This window comes from Odontomachus brunneus, unplaced genomic scaffold (genome assembly GCF_010583005.1).
Source record: "Odontomachus brunneus isolate Ranch 3 - 2012 unplaced genomic scaffold, Obru_v1 Obru_scaffold_107, whole genome shotgun sequence".
NCBI classification, from domain to species: Eukaryota; Metazoa; Arthropoda; class Insecta; order Hymenoptera; family Formicidae; genus Odontomachus; species Odontomachus brunneus.
Window position 1 is genome coordinate 464722 of NW_022639557.1, and position 21723 is coordinate 486444.

Genomic DNA, 21723 nt, shown 5'->3' on the forward strand with positions numbered 1-21723 from the left:
CTCATTGCCTCCTTTTTTCAACGTTTAGTCTCGAAACGGCGGAAAGTTGAACGCCCGCGGCGGTAAGAGCGAACGAGACCCTCTTCGTTCCTTCGCTCGCGAAGAATCAACGGAACCGCATAATGCAGGATCCGCCGTCTCACCGCGAAACCGCAGAGTATGCAGGCCCATTTCCGAAATAGTATCAGCTCCGCATAACTGTACTTCATGTGTCACGAAGCATGCCGACTCGCACACGCCGCGCGGAATTCTCCTTCGTTTCTCTTCGGATCGCCGATCGGACCCCGTCGGAATTTCGCGTTTCTTCTTGTTGTCGAGGCACGTGTCGCAAATTGAAACTTCCTAGTCTTAAGCAATACGATAGTGGATCGAGACCGTAATTTTTAAGAGATCGTCGCCTCTTATATCGTTGCCTATACTAAAATTCGCGGAAATCGACTCACTAAATCGACTATCTCGATTTAGCCGCGTGTCATCGATCTCTCGGACTGGCTGATAGCGGCTAAGTGGAAGTCAGCAGCCTACGAAGCCACCATAGCGAAATTCAAGGTGTAGGAGAGACCTAGCTCGCGGGAGCGCAGCGGCACCATGAGCGATTTTTGATCGTGTGATCTAAGACGATCTGGCAACAACGGCCCAAGGAGCAGCGATCTCGCAAGAAGCAGAGGCCCCGCAGGACAAAGATACGACGAGAACGGGAGAAACAAAGAGCCACATAGGTCCCAACAGTGGTGCGAGTGAGGCAGGATGAAACGAGAGGCCGGGCGGTGGGCATAAGGAGAAATGAGCGAGAGGGGGAGAGAAAGAGAGCGAGAACGAGAGACCAGGCCCCTCTAAGAATGCCGGAGGAGCAGCATAACCGAGCGAGGGCCTGGTCCAGCGCTCGTAAAACCTGTTCTGCACTCGAGGGCCACCGGACAAGCTTTCCCGAAGGTTTTCCGCTTTTGACGTGTACGTTTTGGTCGCCGCCGTCGTCGCCGCGACGTCACCGTATATGCGCGCGAGTAGTCAACGGCACCCACGTAGAAAAGAAGTCGGCCACGGTGTCCTGAGACGACGCCGCGACGACGGCGGGAGCGGGAAGAAGAAGAAGAGCGACGGTGGGACAAGTGGTCCGAGTGCAAGCCTTGCGTGCAACCATCGTCGCCGTCCACGTGTGCTGCACTACGCTGTTCTTACGCGCGCTCGCTCAATCGAGAGGCTGCCTGGCTGACCCCTGCGCGAAGGTGAGTGTCGTCCGACCGTCGGTTCATCGATCAGCGTCGCTTGGATTTCCCGGCTTGGACGTTCCGGCTTGGACTCAGATCGGGGGTGGAGATCGGGGACGCGAAGCCGATAAAATCGTCGAAGCCGTGTGACGGTGTGGTGACGTTAATGTGATAATCTGTCGATCTGCGATTGGGAATCTCGCTGGGCGAGACCGGTCGGCGGAGAATGTTGTTCGCGTGCAGATGATATCTCGGCTATTTAAAGTGCATGGGAAACACGTATGACCACGGGTGACTCACGTGCATTTTCCACTCACGAGAGTGGTCATCCATAGTTACTCCAAGCTACGCGACCCCTTACGAATTGGATGGAAATTTGTGCGCCCGAAATCGCCGAGTTCCACACGGGCCATCGCCGTCGCGCGCGAGAGCAAACACGGGGACTTAATCTCGAGTAAACTCATCACGATGTCTGGCGCATCGTTACTGTCGAAACTTATCAGCACCCGCAGGAGGAAGAGGAGGAGGAGGAGTAGGAGTAGGAGGAGGAAGAGGAGGAGGAGAGCGCGACGACGAGCGCATACATTAAACATAAGAGCGGCCCCGGGCGAAAAGCCGGTAATGATCAATTTCACGCGCGCCTCGCCGCGGCTACCATCCCGTGGCCGCTGCGAGGCGATCTAAACGCTAATTAGCACTTTATGGAATCATCAGAGACGGACATTAGTGCATCCCTGGCGATGACGTTTTAATCGAATCGCGCTGCCCAGGACGCCCGCGACACGATATGCGCGCGCGGGATGTTCGCGGCGGGTAAACGACCGCTGATTGCGAGCTCTCGCTTCGCGCGCTACAATCGACGGCCGATGCGTTCGAAAACTACAAAACCCGTACTAATTAAAAGGGAATTAGGAGGCCCGGTTGTCATTGGCGTCGCCGCAGCGACACGAAATCCTACTTCGGCTTCGTGCGCGGCGATCGGCCCGAGCGAGCGAACGCGGCTCGGCGCAAATCAAATATTAATAGCGCAATTAGCGCCGATTGTACCTTAATCGGTTTTGTCGCTTTTTCCCAAACGCCCGCGAATTTCCACGACCACGACGCGTCGCGATGTGACGTGGGAGGCGGGCGCAAAAAATCCGGCCGGACGCCATCCGCGCCCGCGTGGCTGTCATCTTCTTGCCGCCCGGCGGTCCTATTAATTTCGGATTATCGCAAATTGCCGGCGGTGTTCCGCGTTAGGAGATTTGCCCCGACGGGAACGTGCGATAAGAAGCGCGCGATAAATGCCACGTCTCTCTTTCTCCGCGGGACGGCTCGCTCGATTATACGTTTTTCGTGTATTTCCAGCCGGGGCTCGCGCTGCAAATTTATTCTATCTCCCTCGACGGTCTGTGCGCTCGAATTAATCCCTAATCGATAGATCGTAATTACTCGTTCCCGTCTCTGCTGTGTGACTGCAAGAAACCAGAGGTGGGATTCGCGACACGTCGCTGTTTATTTATCGCGCCGTGCGGAGGAGGAGTGCCCCGTTTCGTTAATTACTCGAGCCGATATTACTTAATTCACTTTTGATTAACGATCGTCCGTACAGGAATAATGGTAACTAGGGCCGTTACCGTCGGGGCGGCGGCAGGTGTCGCTGGGATGTCTGGCGAGGCGGGGTTGGTCGGGATGTCGGGCGTACCGAGGCTGCTGGAGGATCTGGCGCGACTCTCCGAGGATAAAGACTCGGCTGATATCGTGTTTCTGCTAGGGCGCGACGAGACCCCGGTTTACGCCCACAGACTAATACTTCAAGCCAGGTCAGTCTTAACGAGCCATTATTTATGTAAACATTAATTTCGCCTTTATTCCGCCCGCGAAACAAGATCCCCGCGATGTTTCCGCAAAGTTGCGCGGAATGGCGGCTGAAATATCGGCGAGACGGGGAACTTCGCCAACACTCATTCGGGAAGATTTATACAAGGTTGCTTCTTCTTCCTTTTTTCGGCAGGTGACGTGTACATAACGACGCAATTCGAAGTCTCACGCGAGCGAATCACGTCGAGATACGCATTCCGGTGTATGCGTGTGTATGTATATGAAGAAAACTTCAGTTTGCGTTACTGATTGCCCCGATAAACTGATGCACGTAAACTTTAAGTGTATTATATCAGGAAGTTCGGCAACATCGAGCCCCTCTTATGACTGATCAGATTGCACTCATATTTGTCACGTGAAATAACGAAATTGAAATACGAGAGAAATAGAAAATAAATTATCAAAATTTGCTCAAAACGATATGGCATGTTAAATGTAACATGAAAATCTTAGCGCAACTTCTAAGTTTTAACTTCAACTAAATTTTCTGCTGCATCGATACAACCAAAAATGTATATTGTTGTACGATGCAAATTTAATAATTATTTCAATAGAATATATTTACTCCGTAAATGTAGTTAAAGCGTAAAGTTTCTCTTGTGATAATTATAAAAATCCATTCGGGTAGGAATGCATCTTTCTTGTGTCTGCAGCCGCGGTAATTTTTCGTAACAAATCCTCAGACAACAGGAAATCAGTTATAGCGAGTTTTATTTCCGTGTGCAGCTGCTCGCCTAAAATTCCCTGTAAAATAACGTCATTGCTATCGCGCGGTTATTCGCGTATTTCCATTTATATACCGTGAGGGATTCGTGCCGCGAGGGGCAACGTACAGTTCGGTTACTTCGACAAATGAACAAGCGCGATACCCGCTGGAATTGGATTAATTGTCAATAATGATTTTCGATACAGTATACGCTCGCTATTATGTCGATCGAGCCTGCGCGAACGCGATTTCCTCGGAGAGCTTGAATGCCGCGGAGAGTGTGCGATTAATCGCCATGGGGGCGAGTCGTATCGACATTTTCGAGACGCGCAACTTTCGATATCGGAAGCAATGTTCCTTTTTTTCTGCTGCGAACGCGCGTTGCAAATGAAAGCAAATGAAAGTGGCGTGCTAAATCTAATGAGAAAGGCAATTCTTTATGCGACAAGTTGGCTGAAATTTCCATAGATAAGAGAAATTGTGGGACAGTTCGTGCAAAGAAGTATCATCGGGAGTCTTGAAATGATTTCCAACAGAATTCTTAATTAACAGCAGTTAACGAGCAGCATTTATGTTAGATTTGATTTTTGTTTGGGAAAAAGAAGAAAGAAGGAGGTGTTCCTCCTCACGCGAGCCGCGGATGAAAAGAAGCCTGTCTCGTTTTCGCGACATTCCCGGTGAATATTATCAGAAACACGGAAAGACGAAGGAAGCAGTGACTTATTGAACTTCCGCGAACGACGCGGGGTGCGCCAAGAGTTCGTGCCAGCTATGAATTTTAATTAAAGGCCTGTTACGACTTATGAAAATAGTTAGCGAAACGCGAATCGATCGGCTGTTCTAATTAGTTGGACAACGAGAGGAGTACTCTTTTTCTCGAGTCCCGCGCCGCTCTCATCTCTCGACGCGTTCTGCTTCGCCCGCGTCCACGAGGAGGACGCTCAATTGATATTTAGGAGGAGTGGGAGGAGAACGAGGAACAGGAAGAGGGCGAACTTGTCCGAGGGTTGGCGCATCGCGAGACAAGACGGCGCTAATTGTAAAGTCAATTATGACATTTTCACGAAACCCTTTAATATCAGGCGCGGAAAGCGGGACCTTTATCATCGCGCCGTCATCTCCACCTTCTGGTACTCCTCTTCTCTCTTTGTCTCTTTCTCTCTCTTTTCTATCCCTTTCTATTTTTTCTCTTTTCTTCCATATTTCTCCTCTTCTCTTTCGATCTATTTCTCTCACTTCGGACCGTCCGCCCACGCGAACCTCGCAAAATTAAGTTACGCGTGTCCATGACAGATGTCCGCGGTCGAAACGAATGGACAATGCGTGCTACCACGCTCAAGCTCTTTGCGACGCTCTCCGCTATTGAACATCGTGATAAAGAGACGCGCACTCGACGACTCGCCCATCCGCGACCGAGTGGCGGCTGAAAAGGCGGAAATAAAATTTTCTGAGGGCACGCGCGTCACCCCCCGCGGGGATGTGGGTCTTGGGTAATCTTAACACCTCGACGTGTTTTGACGGAGAATAGAGCAGGGATGTAAATTGCGCTGAAGAGGGTGAGGGAGTCAGACGACAGTGGCAGGTTTTATAGACGAAAGCCAGGGTGGATAAATGAAGTAGCTTGTCGACGCGGGACTTTCTTGATGATATATTATGAATTTTGAGACGAGCGTCTTTATTTTACTAAGTTTGCGAATTTTTGCAAAAGTAACTGATTGTACAGCTATCGTGGTAGGTTTTTGGACGACTTTTTGCTGGATTATATGTAGATTCATGCACATGTAAACTACGTCCTTCCTAGTTGATTATTGATTGAAATGTTGCGCGAGCCGCAAAGCTTCGCAGTTAAAATTAACGCATGTGCAATTTTTTTTTCATCAAGCGATGAAGTTATTTTTTAATCTCTGTCGGTAATCCCTCAGCAGGTATTTCCCGTTGTAAAATCGCGCGGTAAAATTTCAGTTTGCTCGGATAAACATTGTTTCACCATCCGTTGATTCCGCACGCACACGTCGACACTCCCGAGTTTCGACCTCTCAAAGCAAAAGAGAGAAAAAGCGAGCGAGAGAGAGGTCGAAACTTTTGCCACATCGAAAACGCTTGGCTTAACCGAGGCCGTAGCGCCTGGCCGTATTTTCGCGCTTTTCATCCACTTTGCTCATCGGTTTTCTCGCATCTAAGCGTTTCGCGTATTCCCGCGTGCTTCCTCTAGTCTCTCACGATGTAACGTCGTGACTTCAAAAGCCGCCCCCGACTGCGCGCCTTTTGACACAATTTTTTTTGATTCCATTGAAAGCGCCGATGTACTTTATGCGATCGCGCACAGCACATTTCGCGCCGCTTAGGCGTCTTAAATCCTTCTTTCGTCTCTCGAATCTCGCCAGCTGATATACTGGGCATCTATCGCGACGTTGCTCTCTACGCACACGCTTCTCTGGAAAAGATTGTGGATTGTGAAATAGATGTTATAATCAATATTAAAATAAGAGAAGTGGAAAATACTCGTCGTATCATGCGATTAAAGCTGCAGTTTCTTGGATTGTAACTTGAGCATTTGTGGATTGAAATTTTGTTTGGCTAAAATAATCGGCGAATCGAAGTTAGTAAATCGTCGCACAGAAAATCACAAATAATCTCATCGATTCATGAAATTAATTGCTGATCAAACTTTGATGTTCTTTCTTGTATGCTGATTAATAGTGAATTTCATCAATTGATTAAATTTATTTGCGATTACATGTATGATATGATGATACGATTGATTGAATTTGATTATTGATCCGCCGATTATTTTAATCGAAGAAGATTTAAATCGATTAATGCCGAACACTGACTTGATCATGAGGCAATCTGCGATAAACAACTTCTCATTCTTGCCTGTCTCTCTAATGAATATCACATCGAACTGATATCTACACGTGCTGTGTAGCAAGTGTGTCTGTGTGTATGTATGAGAATTGAACAATCGATAATAAATTTATCAAGGAATCAAGTCAAATTCTCCGGGCTCCGTGGAGAGAGAAATGGCGATCTTCAATAAAAGAACGACAAGTGCTCGCGGAATAACGGACGCATAATAAACTTAAATAATACAAGGAAAATAATACCCAAGGGCTGTTAACGGATTTATCTTACCGGCCGTCGTTACTGGAAGTACGAATTATCATGGACCACCCTTTTTATTCTCTCTTTCCACGACCGGTCTGGCGAAACTAATTAACATTGCTAAGACTACGTGGAATAAAAACGAAGCCTGTCTGAGTCAATTGAAAAACGAATCAATTTGCGTTCGTCCGCCGACCACCGGCTCTCTTGTGCCGTCGTCTTATTCTTCCTTTCTCGTGATTGGGAAAACACTCCGTCGCGAAAAATTCAATTTCCCTCCGATATATTCAGGAGGTCAATGGGGTGCCGCTTGAATACTCGGGACGTATTTTTCCGGCGTACAACGCGCGTTTGTTCGACCTTTCACTTAATTATGCATCGCTCGCAAGGATAGGAGGAAAACAGGCTAGGAGCTTGCTTCCTTGAGTCGCAAGATTGTTTAAGTCTGTATGAGGTATATTTAAAGTATCTCATATTAAAACTTCTTCTAATGGCCGCCTTAATCTGCGGTAAACATATTCATATTTTAGCTGTTTACTCTTACATGCGGTTCCCCGATCGCGAGGGGACTTGTTCAGCTGGGCTCTATTGATTCGGTGCGATTCCCTAATTGTCTCGAGCAGATTCAATGTCGATATTCGGAATTGAATCAACTGCGAGCTCCGAGGTAATAGCGAAATAGATACTCCTGGTATTTGCCGACATCGCGCGTGTACCAAATTATTCATACCGAGATATTACAACGTTCATAACGAGATTATACAACTTGTATAACAACGCAAATCTTCGCCTGAAGTTGCCCCGAGAATTACGTCGTGTATATTTATACCAATTAAAATGAAAAGTTTGCGCCGCGGATTAGTCTCAGTATATATGCATACCTTCGTGTTTATTGCTCAACGAGATAATATCTCGCGCAATTCGAAGGGTTCAGGGATCGAACGGTCCTTAATGGGTCACGAGGGGTCCCTCTCGATCCGCGCATTCTCGTTCTCGCTATCTTGCGACTAGCATAGCATAGTATAGCGCGGAAGGGTAAGGAGGGTGCTCCTGAAGGTTGTCATTAATTTCTAAAGGGTGGGAAAAGCGCGCCCCAGCCGCTCGTAGCTGAGTTTCGTGTGTCCCTGCTGCCTCGTGACGAAGTCAATTAAGCTCTTTCGTAACGAGAAGCACCGCGAAAAAGTAATAGCGTAAACAACGATGACGCGAAGATACTTGTTTGTCCCCGAGAGAATAAGGGAGAAAGAAAGAGAAAGAGGAAAAGAGCGTGTTGAGGTAGTAACGAATTGAGCAAGTCTCGGCTCGTGGACGATCGTTATAGTTCGCGCGACAGCACGTAAAGACGCGTTTGTTTCGGAATGTCATCATGTTGCAGGTGCAAAAACTTCACGGTGCCGAAAAGGATCGGCACGGCCGGAAATCCGACGCCAGTGCGAATGTCGCACGCACATCCAGATACGTTTCGCCAGTTTATTCACTACATCTATACCGGCAAGGTGGGTGTCAGTTGTGCTATTTAATATCTCTAGTCAGCAATCGTCGGTGAGAAGGTTTGTGATTACGGCACACTTTCGCGCTTTCAATGTTCGCCTCGATCTTCTTCGAATGTCATTCTCGAGTGTTAAAAAAACGATGGACTTTAACGCACGAGAAAACTGATTTCTCTCTTCTCTTTAATTTATGTGTATGTACGTGATATTAATTTATTTTTTATACTTAACTAATTGACTAGTTAATATTACCCAGCGTTGTCCGGGTTGTCAAATTAGACCAAATCAGGGGGAGGGGGTGAGATGTCTAGATTTCATGTAGTCTATATTTTCCGTAGGGTCTTAGAGAGTAATTGTGCAAAATTTAGTTCAAATCGGCTAAAAAGTTTAGAAATATATAGGTAACACATATAGACAGACAGATATTTTATTTTATATATAAATATATATATATATATATATATATATATATATATATATATATATATATATATATATTTTATATATTTTCTATTTTATTTTTTGGATATAATATTAAATATTTGTTTGTATTTTGTATCATAAATGTGACGAGTATTGTAAGATACTTAAAAAATACGTAAAATATTTAAAATACTTAAAAAAAATCTAAATTATAAATCCATAAATATTTGAAGATTGCATTTCTCCCTTTTCATATCGTTGTAGTAGTAATACGCTTTTCTGTAGGTATTAAATTTCCAACAGTGCTCGGACGATGAATGGTCGCCGTGAGTAAATGAGAAGAACACTTTCTTCACGACTGACATTTGGAAGATGAATCTTTTCTACCCTCTCGTACATACGTGTGAAATAAAGAAGCAAGAAATCGAATTTCTCGTTGATTAAAAGGCTTCGCCTTCCTGTATCTTTACCTCTCCCACATACACACACATGTCGTTATATTGTATCTTAAATGACAAAGCTTTGCACAGAGAGCATGCACAATCTGTTATTCAATATCAATTACAATGCATATATGCGATTAAATTGTATGATCAACACCAATTGCATAGACATAAATTCTCCCTTGACTGATGACAGATAATGCTGCAAGACAGCGCGATATTCGAGATGTTGGGATTGGCGCAAGAACTCGGTCTCGACGAGCTCTGGCGAAGTTGCGAGGAGCACGTGTCTGCCACTCTAAGCCCTGGCAACGCGTGTGCACTTTTAACTGCCGCTTTAGAGGCACAGGATCGCGTTCCGGGTAAGTTAGCTAATTTCCGACTTTAACTCAAGTGTCGCGTGAAGAAAGATTATGTACACATCGTCAATTGGGTATTTTGATTGATTTTCTCTCTTAATTCAGCCATCTTTACGATGTTCGTGGAGAAAATCCGTGAAAACAGTTTTACTCACGATCACAAAAGTAGGGTACGCTTTTATCGACTTCGAAGTTTATCATTTGTACGTTCTCGGCAGCACGTTACGGCAACTTTGATATGCAATGCAGCCAATCTGTGTAACTATTCAGTTCATGTCTCTATCAGGATATCGAATTTCTATTTTTTTTCCATATAAAATATTCACGATTTAGGAATATTATATTTAACAGATATCAAAACGAACGAAACATCTTATTCGTACGTTCTCGCGAGAGATGTCGCGTATCTTTTATAGGAAGTGTTCATGCAAACCAGCCCATTCTTAGTGAATCTTGAAAACGTGTTTTCCCCTATGAAATCCACTATGAGATGTCGATTAACGTTGGCATCATTGATGGACGCCATATTTGTTGGCGTCTAACGTTACACGAAGCCACGCCGCTTGCCACTAATTGTTGTCAAGACCGATTCTCCAAGTGCCGATACGAAAATGTCGTACAAGGGTCCGCAGAAAGTCCAAAAGGTGATGGTTCAACCCATCAACCTCATCTTCCGGTACCTACAGAACCGGTCGCGCGTTCAAGTGTGGCTTTTTGAAAACATTAATCTGCGGATCGAGGGTCACATCGTCGGCTTCGACGAGTACATGAACCTGGTGCTAGACGACGCCGAGGAGTACTATCAGAAGACGAAGGTCAGGAAGCCGCTCGGACGGATCATGCTGAAGGGCGACAACATCACGCTGATACAGAACACGAATCCCGGAGCGAATTAATCGCGGAGGTGTTAACCTCAACCTCAACTAACCTCAACCCACTCGGATCTCCTTTTTTTTGGAGCAATAAGAAAATTTGGATCACTCAGGGAGGCAATTCGGATGTTCTGTGCTGTTCTCGGATTTGGAGAGGATGTATTGCGTGACTGATGAATGAGATATATTTGTCCTAGTTTTAGTTTATTTCTGATGAATGCGCGACATGTGACCATCTAACAACCATATATGCATTGTAATATATTACCGTACTAAATTAACAAATATATGCATTGTGATTGGTTGATTAGGGAATCAGAAATTAGGGGAATCAGAGATTAGGGAATCATTTGTTTGCTTATTTTGATTTGCATTATGAAATAGATCCTGTGAACATCCATTCTAAATGTGTAACTGTGAAGCTATAGAACATAAATAAGATGTATATAGCAATTATTAAATAATTTCATACTTTAACCTTTGCTTATTTTCTTTTACACCGAGAAGAGAATGCCTTGTCAACGACTGAAGATCGCTCTTGGATCTTTATGATCAAATGGGAGAAGGAGGAACTGCTTTAAAGAAGCACACACACATTGGCGTGAAAACTGATTTTTCTCAGTGCAAATGCACTGCTACGCATCACGTTCCAAATTTGAAATCTTATCAATTGCTTGTTGCTGCACTTCAAATTATGCACGATCTACGCGCTCATAACATTCTAGGTTACCTCCGGGCCTATTTTCTTCTCTTTTCAGGATACTTTGACTAAGCAATGGAGATTAATCGGAAATTCACCACGGCCGTGTGAATAATTTGGCGTCCACATTATTGCAAGTATAGCTTTGCACAAGCGAGCTCTGTGAGCGTTTGTCAAGCTCAATCACAGCTGAACTTGATCTTTCAGTAACTGTGTTTTCAAAGGATTCAGAGACGATTGATCGGACCCACTAATTTCCAATAATGTTAACGAGAACGGCTTTATATAGATTTCTAGCTACTCTTCACTCTTGCATCTATCGAGTCGATTTGTGTGCTCCAGCAGGGAAAGTCGCGTGCTCATCTTTCATCGAGCGGTGCTTCGCTTTTATCGGTGAGAACGCCTTGGACACGGTAAAAACAACGGCGTTCTGCACTCTGCCGAAGGACGCCCTGGTTAAACTGATATCCTCGGATTACCTCGCTCTGGAGGAGGAGGACGTGTGGCGCGCGGTTCTCAATTGGGCCAAGTATCAGGTTCGTGCTCACATCGCGGAAGTCCTGTTCCGTTTCTCCGAGCATGTTTCCGTATCTCCGAGCTGTTTCCCGCGAGAGAAAGATCCACGGAAGTGACGCTTTGCACTTTTAACCGTCTCTGCTTGGTCCGCACATCCCCGTCCGACAGAGTTATATTTCAAGCATTCCAGCAGCGTGTAATGGTGAGTTACGTACAAGCATAATACCGGCGATTAATCGTCCGCTCCCAGGCAGGTGTAACGCAGCCCACGCAACACTGGACCGAGGAGGAGCGCGTGCGGGTATGCCAACATCTGTCCGGTGTGATACATCACGTACGGCTGTTGCTGATCGACAGTCAGGTGTTCGCGGAGGAGGTAGAGCCGACCGGCGCAGTGCCGATCGAGTTGTCCTTGGAGAGGTACGAATTTTTCAATGCTGATCGATCGGGCGACTCAGAATTTCTAAGGTACGATCTAACGGGACGGCACTCACCGTTTCGCGGGTACCCTTCGATCTCGACGATTGCTTTAGGTATAGGTACGCCGCCCTGCCGAACAAGTTCGCGGAGATCTGCACGGACAAGCGACTGCAGCCGCGAGTCAGCCCGTTTCTCTTCCCGGGCTCGCAGATCCTCTCCAGGGACAAGATGGGCTCTCAGCGGCTGTTGAATCAGTGGTACGGCGTGGCCAAGCAGAGCTGGCGGCTCATCTATCGGTGGGTCTTGACGTGAAAAAGTCTGGTGCAGCTATAAACTTGTCAAAATTGCTACAAAACGATATCTTAAACGTTAATCAGATAATTTTACTGTACTCGATGAGGACATGTCTAATATGCACGGAACCCAAATCACGCTCTCGTGCGCTTATACAAAAGGACGTTTGAGGCAATTGAAGCAAATTCGATCATATCTCGCGTCGCTGTGTAGAATAGGACAGCAATATTGAGTACAATCACGATTCGCCAATCCGTCGTTTTTAGGGCGTCCAGTCACGGATACTCGGCGGCGTCGTTCCACCGCCACTGTGACAACATCAGCCCGACGTACGTGATAGTGCTGGTAGGTGTACAGAATTTTTCGATATCGACATATCGAGTGTGATTCGGTGTAACGACAACGGAGCACAAAATTCCAGAAGTATGTTCTGCCGCTGCTTTCAGGGGATGCGCGGCGAGATATGCGGCGGTTTTAGCGACAGTCCGTGGAGCAAACCGGCGAAGGCGCACTACGTCTCCTCGGAGAAGGCTTTCCTGTTTACGTTGGCGAACAACGAGGACGTGCCGCCGACCAAGTTCGACATCGTGAAGAAGTCGTTCGCGACCTGCCACCATCCTGAGTAAACACGCGATTCTTACAGACACAAAAAGATTCGATTCTTACAGCATCGTGTTTTCTCTATGTCTCTAACGTGTCACCTGTATTGCAGTATAGGACCGATTTTCGGCGCGGGCGCTGACTTGCTGATATCGAGCAATTGCAACGTCAACAAGGAGAGCTACAGCAATCTGCCTCACAGTTACGAGGGCGATCACGCGTCCAACACCGTGTTGATGGGTGACTATCACTTCTCCGTGGTCGACTACGAGGTCTTCACGACGAACCATCCGGTACCCAAGTCCAATCACTGAGCCGATCGCCGGCGGTAGATTGCGCGCCTGTAAATATTCATCATTTTCCTCATACATTCAGCACATATCCGCGACGTGATTACCTGTAAAGTCCCTCGAGTTCACCTCGAGACTCGTATTTCGAGCGCCGTGAAGCGATGACAGTTGGTTTATCACGAAAGGTACATACCTCTGTATTCATATCTCGAGGCAACGACTCGATTAAAAGACTGCACGAAGGATCACGTTGACTCTAGTGTTTTATTGTAAGTAAGTAAGTAACAATACTCTCTACACACATGTTATCTTTCTCTCTCTCTCTCTCTCTCATCTTTATGTCGTTGGAAAATTATCTCCTTCTCTCTTTCTCTCTCAGTTTCCTGTAACAATCTCTCGGATAAACATCAAACAGCAACCAGTCCTGTTCGTTATTTGCGCGACGTTACCTCAGCTTCGACAGACTTTGATAGTCGACGAAAGCGAGCGCAAACGTTCCGCGCCGAGTCGCGGAACTGTACGCAATACGCGCAATACGACTTGTGTATGTTCGCCAAACAGAGCATTGCGAAAAGCGCGCGTGTACGTGAGCTCGCCGCCTCTGACGCGGACGTGTGTATGCGCGCGAGACTGTCGGCGTACACCTCGCATACGCACGTTGAATATTCATATCGGGGCATTACGAGTAAACGCGGCCGTCCGTCATCCGACGTTACCGCGTTTAAACTTCGCCATCGCCATCGTTTAGTCACGTTCGTTAATTTAGCCGATCCGCGCATGTTACCTGCGCATACTTCTCGTGTCGCGCGGGAAAAGAGGCCGCGTAAATCGGAGGGGATGGTGGAGGGAGAGGAGATGGATGATGAAGCGCCGTTCAGACGGATCTCATACTGTGCGTGCAATCTCACAAAGTCGTAAAAGGATGGACTTTTATTATTGTCTAATATCAGCGTACAAGTGAGTACTCTTACTGGCCCCGGTCCCGTTCCCACAAACCACATGCCGATCGTTTATTTACAATGCTAGTCCTATCTTATCGTTATCTAGCCGCAACATGCGGAGACGCGTTTCTACACGCTTCGCGGGCACACGCGCTCCAATTGAAATGATGAGCGCGCGCGCGGCGATTGAATACAGTGAACTTAGAATTGCACATGTTCGAGATGATTTATTACAATCGTTGATACACAATACTGGCCATTATTGACTACGTTCGATCTACAGGGAAGGTGTGCGCTTAACGGTGAGAGAGACGCGATGTCAACGGTATGTTCGACAATCAACTGCTCGCTCATTATTCGTTCAAGTTCTCATCTCGCAGTTTACGTACGTCTACGAGAACGTAGTCGAGGCTGTCGCTATATGAGACAGACATCCGGGGAGGAAACGATTCTATATGTCTACTCGGTATATACAGACTTTATGTACACGAATCTCAGAGACTTATAACTTATGATTGCGTTCGATCGCAAGATTTTCGAGTATTTGTCTGGAAACGTGCGCGAGACGGCGACGACGACGAGTCGCTTCTGATTGCGCGGGAGAGCTCTGTTTATAACGAGACATAATTTCGAGATCCACGGTAATTGTGGGGCGGTATTCGTAGTCTGATCTTATAATTAAGATCCTCTTATGTTCACCTCTAGATGCTGCTGATGAAGGGCTCGCTTCATTGGTTACATATGTCATCCTAAGGCGACGCTGGATACAAACACAATACAGTTTCGTTGTTCTTCTACTTAGTTTGCATTGCATCTCCTATTTGGTTGCATAGAATTGAAAGTATTTTCGCAGAGTGAAAGTACAAATGTCAATGCGTCGAGGGCTGCTCCATGTTATATCGAAAACAAAAAGAAATTTTGTAAATGAAACAAAATTCTTTTGGTTCTGACATAGCATGGGGTGCTCTTCAATGCATTGACCTTTGTACCTTCACTCTGTAAAAGTACTTGTACTTTTGCGCAGTCAAGTAAGAAAATAACACAACTTACGTCGTTGCGTTATGTCAGTATCGCTTCAGGATGGATTTACGACTACTTAAGTATGTAAGATCGGACTGTGAGTATCGCCTTATGCTACCATCGCGAGTCGATATTTTGCTTCTTTTTACATAAGGTCTATTTATTTTATGATAATGGCGTCCACGATTCGGGTAGTTTGTCGAGGCGCGCTTACAACCGTATCCGAGCTTCTCCTCTTTACCTGCGGCGCGATGAAAATCTCGTCGATCGTCGGACTCGCCGATACGAGCTACTCTTAAATTCCAGAAAGGCACTACCGGTCGCGAGCGGGTCTACAAATTGCGTCGCGACTTCGTCTTAAAAGCGAAGCTGTGTCCGCCGGTGAACAAAACGACGGGCAAAGTATCGCCCGTGGCACCTGTGAGAACCCACCCGGGCCGGGAAGAACGCTTCCCCCGAAATTCTCGATGCTCGTGTTGAGAATCCTCGCGCGGATTCATTCGCGACAGGTGATTTCTCCAGCGGTCCTCGCGAATCGTGCGGGAAGGTACGTGATAGATTTAAGCTCTAGTCGAGGGTTACGTTGTAACATCGGCTTATGCTCTCGCATACATCAGCATACGAAGTGTGATTACGTACGAACTTGCAGCAAGCAAACTTTGACGAATCGTGACATAAATTCAAACAAATAAGAGCCGCTGTAATTGCGTTACTTGGGTTCTAAAGTAAAAACGCCAATGTTTGGATACGCATCTAATCCTTATTTTTATCCTTGATCCTTAAATACGAATAATTAAATTATTAATATAGAATATATGTATATATTCGAGATATGTGTATACATACTTTCTTTCTCTCTAAAATGTTCTCTCTGTTAAGATGTTAAATACTCGTATTTAAAGACCAAACCAAGGCTCAGAGTAAAATACATGTTCAGACATTAATATTTTATCTTACTAACTTGAATTTACTTTACAATTGCACATACATTAAAAGAGAGCCTGCTCAATCCTAGATTAAAGGAAATCAGAAAGAAAGTGAAGTATCTGAGTGGCGATTAGAAATCATGCTTTTATCAAGCCAACCTTCGATCGTCTCTCGCAGAAGCCGAGGTCAATTTGGAAGACAACGTAACACGAATTTAACGATTGCAGAAGCAATTTCTCACAAATAAAAGATCAGGAATTCATCGTTGTTTCGCGAAATCACACAAGTCCCTCGGACATTTTATCGTCCATTCTACCGTCTGAACGCAGCGAACGCTTTTCCGAGACGTCTTCTCTCTCGTGAACGTTGCCTTTCCACCGACAAGGATGCATCGCGGAAAGACACGCGGGGAAAGCCGGCGGAAACGGCAGCCGTCGCGCCCTGGCCAAGATAAAGCGCGGCTACCAACGTCGTGTACACGTACACGTGTACACGGCGCCGGTGCGTGGCGTGCGTGCGAACACGTGTATAGTATATACGCACGCACGCACGCTCGACGTTGCGACGTGTTTATGGTCGGCGGGCGACGCTCGCGTCCTTCGTCGTTCGTCTTCGTCTCACGCGCGCGCTTCGCCTCGCGTGATTACCGCGAGCGAGCGCTCGTTAATTAAAACGGCGGAATCTCGTTAAAGTCGATTGGCCGTTGCGCAAGCGAGCATCGATCGACGGCTCGCTCGCTCGCCTCGGAATTGAGACGTCGGCCGTCGCGGGTTTTCCTTCTCCTCCCCGCGCGATCCGCGCGCGTGCTCGCACTTAAACGTTCGCGGCCAAAGGTGCGAGCGAGCGAGCGTGCGTATGTGTGTGCGGATCATCCGAAGGGAGCAAACGTCCGCGCGCAGGAAGAGGTCACGGGGGTTCGACGCGCTGGTCGTAAGCGCGAGGAGCTGATTAAGGGCTGCCGCGCGCGAAACTCCGCCGTTCACGCGGCGCGGCCACGTGTGTCCCGGCGCAGATTGCCGCCCGGCTCGGTCTTATTAGCACCAGCCGATTAATTCGCGACTGAGAACACGGAGCTCTTTGTCAGGTAGAGGAAGTCGCTCTCTTCTCACGGGGATTGTGCGAGAGCGCTGTCGCTCTCTCTTCTTAATCTTCTAAACAATTTCTTAATCTGCCCCAAGCCACCCGCGGTGGCTGGAACTTTCTGTGCAAAAGGGATTTTCGTTGTTTGGGAATTTCAGGAATTCTTGTCGGCGAAGCACAAAGCGGTATACGCGGAACTGTATCGACGGCGCCCGTTGAAGAGTAGGCGCACTGAGAAGAAGATACTTGAAAATACACTTTTGGGGCATAAGATCTGTCTCAAGAGACGCACAAGTAAACTTTATACGCCAAGTGAATTTTCTGATATTTCGTCTCAGTGTGGTGACTACAGGCGTCTCCGGGCATTTTCAGCTTCATCATTACTCGACGATTCATCATTTTGCAATGCCGTTCTCTTAGTGAGCCTGTCCAAAAGACACGTGACTCCGCGTCACGTTACGTGATCTCTAATATAATTTTACATTTCTAACATAATTTTACATTTATTCGATATATTAACATATTAATGAAAGGATAATATCGATATATACATATTAATAAGGTAATATATTAGTTTTTTTGTTTCTCTTAGAAAAGTATCCATGAGAAAAATGAAGATTATATCAATAATGAAGATTATATAACGATTTTTCTGGAAAGTTTGGTAACGATTTTACACGGGCGCCGTCGATATCTATGATTTTTCTCAAGATCTGAAAGCATCGTGTTCGTGTCGCGAGCAATCGCATGACACACATTCTTCTCCCTCGCGATAACATGCACAAACACGCATACTCGCATTGTGAGATCCAGTCACGCTTTATACTCGCTGATTACTTTCGTGCTTTTCGTTGCGTCGAAGCACGCGGACATTGCAACTGATGTCAAGATATTGCTACATCTTATTCACACGCGAGCAACATTTTTAATTTTCGCGTCGTAGTCGTATCCGATCGACTCGGATGAGTCTCTCTGTCGTGAATTTGACGTGCATGTCGGGATGTATAGATAATTGTCGTCTCGTCGGTGTGCGTTTAAATAAAATAATTTCTAACAATGCTACTGACGCGGGCGGGTCGATCGAGTCGAATCAGGAGCCCGATTATGCAAATCGAATTCGAGTCGAGATTGATCGATACGTCCAACCAATTCAATCGTCTTTGAATTACTTCGAACGTCCTCGCGTATTCGATCGGATAATTCGCCGTGACTGACAACTATCCTCTTTCGGAAATTTGTCGAGAGTTCCCCGATCATTTCCGTGTTATGTCGTGAAGTTATCTCGGTCAACTGTTAAGTATTACAAAAACTCTCCTAAGATCGTACGGTATTGTTTAAATTAACGTCAGGTTAAAACACGATAAAGGTAACAAGGTATGACCGGAAATGATCAGCAAACAGTCAACGTCCATATTCGACTCGAAGGGAGGCGGGGAGCGAAGGGAGGAACTGTTACGGAACTATTCGCGGGTGGAGGTGTCCGAGCGATTCCGCATCTCGTCAGTCGATCGCGTTATTACGAACAATCCGGATTGTCTTCGGAACGAGAGTCGGGAATCTCACGAGCAAGGGGGGACAGTCGAATCCAATCGGAGCGCGTTTCAACCTTGGATCCTGTATAATGCGCGCCGGCTAACCCAAGCAATGTTATTACCGCATTGCTCAAAGGATGCGTTCAAGGATAGATACATATCTAAAGGCTTTAGATACCTATTTATTCTCGCGCATGTGTTACCAAAGTCATCCGGGCGCTTGCGCGAGGCGATTGCGGGAGATAGGACAGCAGGAGCGTGAGAAGTCCTCCGGCTCCGGCGATGTTGGACACTGCGGAAAGCTTCTAATGTACGCTCCAAGACGCGTAGGTCACGATCGGAGAGGACCGATGTCGTCGTGTTCACGTCGTTGCGTGGCCACAACGAACGATGGTCGCGCGGGAGATTCACTGAAGACTCGAGGACACCTGCCGCATCCGCGGAAAGATCGGCTTGGATATCCGCGCGATTCCAGTTGTAAACAGCGTCCCGCGACAGTTCCCCCGAAAGTCGCGCCGAAACGCGAGCACACTCGCACACTCGCGCGTGTCTACGCCTCGCGACTCGTCAGAGAAGGCTCTATTATCTAAATATTTATACGATATACAAGAAACATGTCTACTCTCTAATTCGCGTCTAAGGCCCGTGTCTGTAGTCGCTGCGCGAAATTCGTCTCACGCGTGAGACACTCAGGCCTGTATCAATAGTCATTACCTCAGGTAAACGTATACCTCAGGTGAGATACTCAGATTTGAATTCAGAGGCGGATATGAATTTTTGCAAGTGTGATGTCTTATGTTTCTATTGAAAAGTTCAGATCTGATTGTCTCATGTGAGTAACAAGTAACGACTATATCTCAGATCTGGCTTTTGACTCGAGTTCTTCGGTGGGACGCGACCACGAGTACACTCTGAGTCCGGTTATCTCTCTCGGATATATCTCGCGTGAGATCCGAGTTGCAGCGACGCGACTACAGATACGCGCCCGTGAATATCACAAACTTGATACGGTAAAACAAGATACAGTGCAACAACAAAAAACATGCATCGAACTCCGCGTTCTCGCGCCAGCCGCGCGCAACTCTTAGGATTTGGTCGTCAAGTCTATCGGGAGTCTCCGTCTCTTCTCAGGGGAGTCATCCTCGTCGCTTGCGCTCTCCTGATCCTCAGAGTGGTCACTCGCGCAGGTGGTGGTGGTGGAGGTGCCCTTCATGGACAAGTCCATCGGCTGCTCCTGCTGCAGCGAATAATCGGCCTCCTGCTCGGAGTTGCAACCGGGAGAGACGGTGTCGCAGGACCGCGGGTTCACCGGCGTGGGCGATCTCTCAGAGGACGCTCGCTGACTTTCGAGCACCCTGTCCAGATAGAATCGCTTCGTGTAGTGCTCCTCGTGGTCCGTGGCGGGCGACGCGTTGTCCCTGACCGCGCGCACGTTGTGATTGTGCGCCGACTGGTCGTTGTTGTTGTTCACGTTGCTCTCGCAATCCTCCTTGTCGTCGACAGCGGCCGTCGCGACGCCCGTTACAGCCGCCGCCGTCATCGTCGTCGTCGTCGTCGTCGCCGCGGACGTCATCGTCGCGGACGCCACCGCGGAGCTCGCTGAGCCACGGTGCTCGCTGTGCTCATCGTTGATCGCCGGTGAATGCCGCAGTATGTTGGACGCCTGATGCGCCACCAGGGGATGGGGTGCGGCGGGTGACGTCGCGTAAAGATGATAAGGCGGGAACATGGTGAGACCAGGTGGCGGTAAGAAAGTGGGCGGCAACAGAGACATGCCACCGAGATGGAAGCTCAGCGGCAAGTTCATCATCTCTTTGCTCAGGACGGACAGGTCGGCCATCGAGTGCTGCATATGCGGATGCAGCGGCCGGAAGCCCGGGTGGCCGGCGTAGGCAGCTCGCCTCTCGGACACGTCGACCGAGTTGTCGCTGTTGAGGGACTCAGGCGAGCTAATGCTGGGCGAGCTCGAGTTCTTGTAGTCGTCCATGCTGAGTAGATGAACCTCATCTTTGCGCTGGCCGCCGTGGACTGCGATCGGCGGACTCGTCGGCTTGCGTTGTTGCTGCTGTTGTTGCGGCAGTTGCAACTGCTGACCAGAGATACCCGCTTGGTAGTGATGCTGCTGCTGTTGCTGCTGCTGGTGCTGCTGCAGCTGTTGCTGGTGCTGCTGTTGTTGCTCCTGCAGCAGGCAGTGTATCTTGAACCAATTGGACCTGCGGCCGTATCGCGAGCCCGACTTGGACATCCCGACGAAGAGACATTTTCGCAGACGACAGGCCTTGCACGTGGTGCGGTTCTTCTTGTTGATGACACACTCGCCACCGTTCTTGCACTCGGCGATGCTGTTCAGGTTGTTGTAGGATCTCCCAAAAAAGGACTGCAACATGAAACGTGCGGGTCAATTAGCACCAATGCGTGATATGCGAGACGCGTCGTTCGCGCGAATTAAACATTAATATCGAGGTTGTTCAAGAGTACGGATCCGCGACGGAGGGGCGGGGGAGAAACGTGTGAACGAGTTTCTTTACGGCAATCCGACTCTATGGAGACTCGGTGATCGCTTTGTCGCGTAGTTTTATCACGTTTGAACACGTTGACAGCTCTGTTTGGATATTATTGCACATTGTTCGCGACGTTTCCGCTGAGCGCGATTGATCTATCCATTGATTAACGGATCCATTGTCGACTCGGCGCGAGTCGTTAATCCGCGCAGATTAATTTCGCGCGGGCACCAAGACGGTGGGTCGGTGGGCGGCTTGGAAACCGGCGACGCGACACTGCAACGGCATTGTAACACTTGTAACGAGCGCAACGCCGAGTCGTTAGCCTGCAACCGTACGCTCTCGTTGTCTCATTCATGGCGCGCGAGCGCGAGGTATGGCGGGGTTCGCGCGGTTGAAGGCGCGTGCGGCTCGCTGTTCTCGTGCTAATTGC

General features: G+C 47.7%; 3 protein-coding genes across 14 annotated transcripts in view; 2 read left to right on the forward strand and 1 right to left on the reverse strand.

The window, feature by feature from the left end:
- Positions 1 to 15998, forward strand: LOC116849136 (BTB/POZ domain-containing protein 9). Of its 11 annotated transcripts, none has more exons than XM_032826004.1 (10): positions 23 to 1226; positions 2803 to 3013; positions 8258 to 8378; positions 9435 to 9600; positions 11512 to 11705; positions 11936 to 12153; positions 12219 to 12401; positions 12666 to 12744; positions 12846 to 13021; positions 13117 to 13292. In XM_032826004.1, the coding sequence occupies exons 2-10, from the start codon at positions 2808 to 2810 to the stop codon at positions 13139 to 13141; spliced, it is 1368 nt and encodes a 455-aa protein (XP_032681895.1). In that variant the 5' UTR covers positions 23 to 1226; positions 2803 to 2807; the 3' UTR covers positions 13142 to 13292. The 11 variants fall into 11 exon arrangements, with proteins under 11 accessions (XP_032681897.1, XP_032681898.1, XP_032681895.1 ...); XM_032826000.1 differs by having other exon boundaries at positions 72 to 1226; positions 12225 to 12401; positions 13112 to 15998; XM_032826003.1 differs by having other exon boundaries at positions 74 to 1226; positions 11936 to 12105; positions 12225 to 12401; positions 13112 to 15998.
- LOC116849141 (probable small nuclear ribonucleoprotein E) lies at positions 9648 to 10946 on the forward strand. The gene has a single exon (XM_032826017.1). The coding sequence runs from the start codon at positions 10209 to 10211 to the stop codon at positions 10491 to 10493; it is 285 nt and encodes a 94-aa protein (XP_032681908.1). The 5' UTR covers positions 9648 to 10208; the 3' UTR covers positions 10494 to 10946.
- Positions 14205 to 21723, reverse strand: part of LOC116849139 (knirps-related protein-like) — an 18907-nt gene continuing 11388 nt past the window's right edge. For both annotated transcript variants that reach the window (XM_032826013.1, XM_032826014.1), the window contains exon 3: positions 14205 to 21166. In XM_032826013.1, coding sequence (XP_032681904.1) covers positions 19874 to 21166 — 1293 coding nt within the window. In that variant the 3' untranslated portion in view covers positions 14205 to 19873. The remainder of the gene's footprint in view (positions 21167 to 21723) is intronic.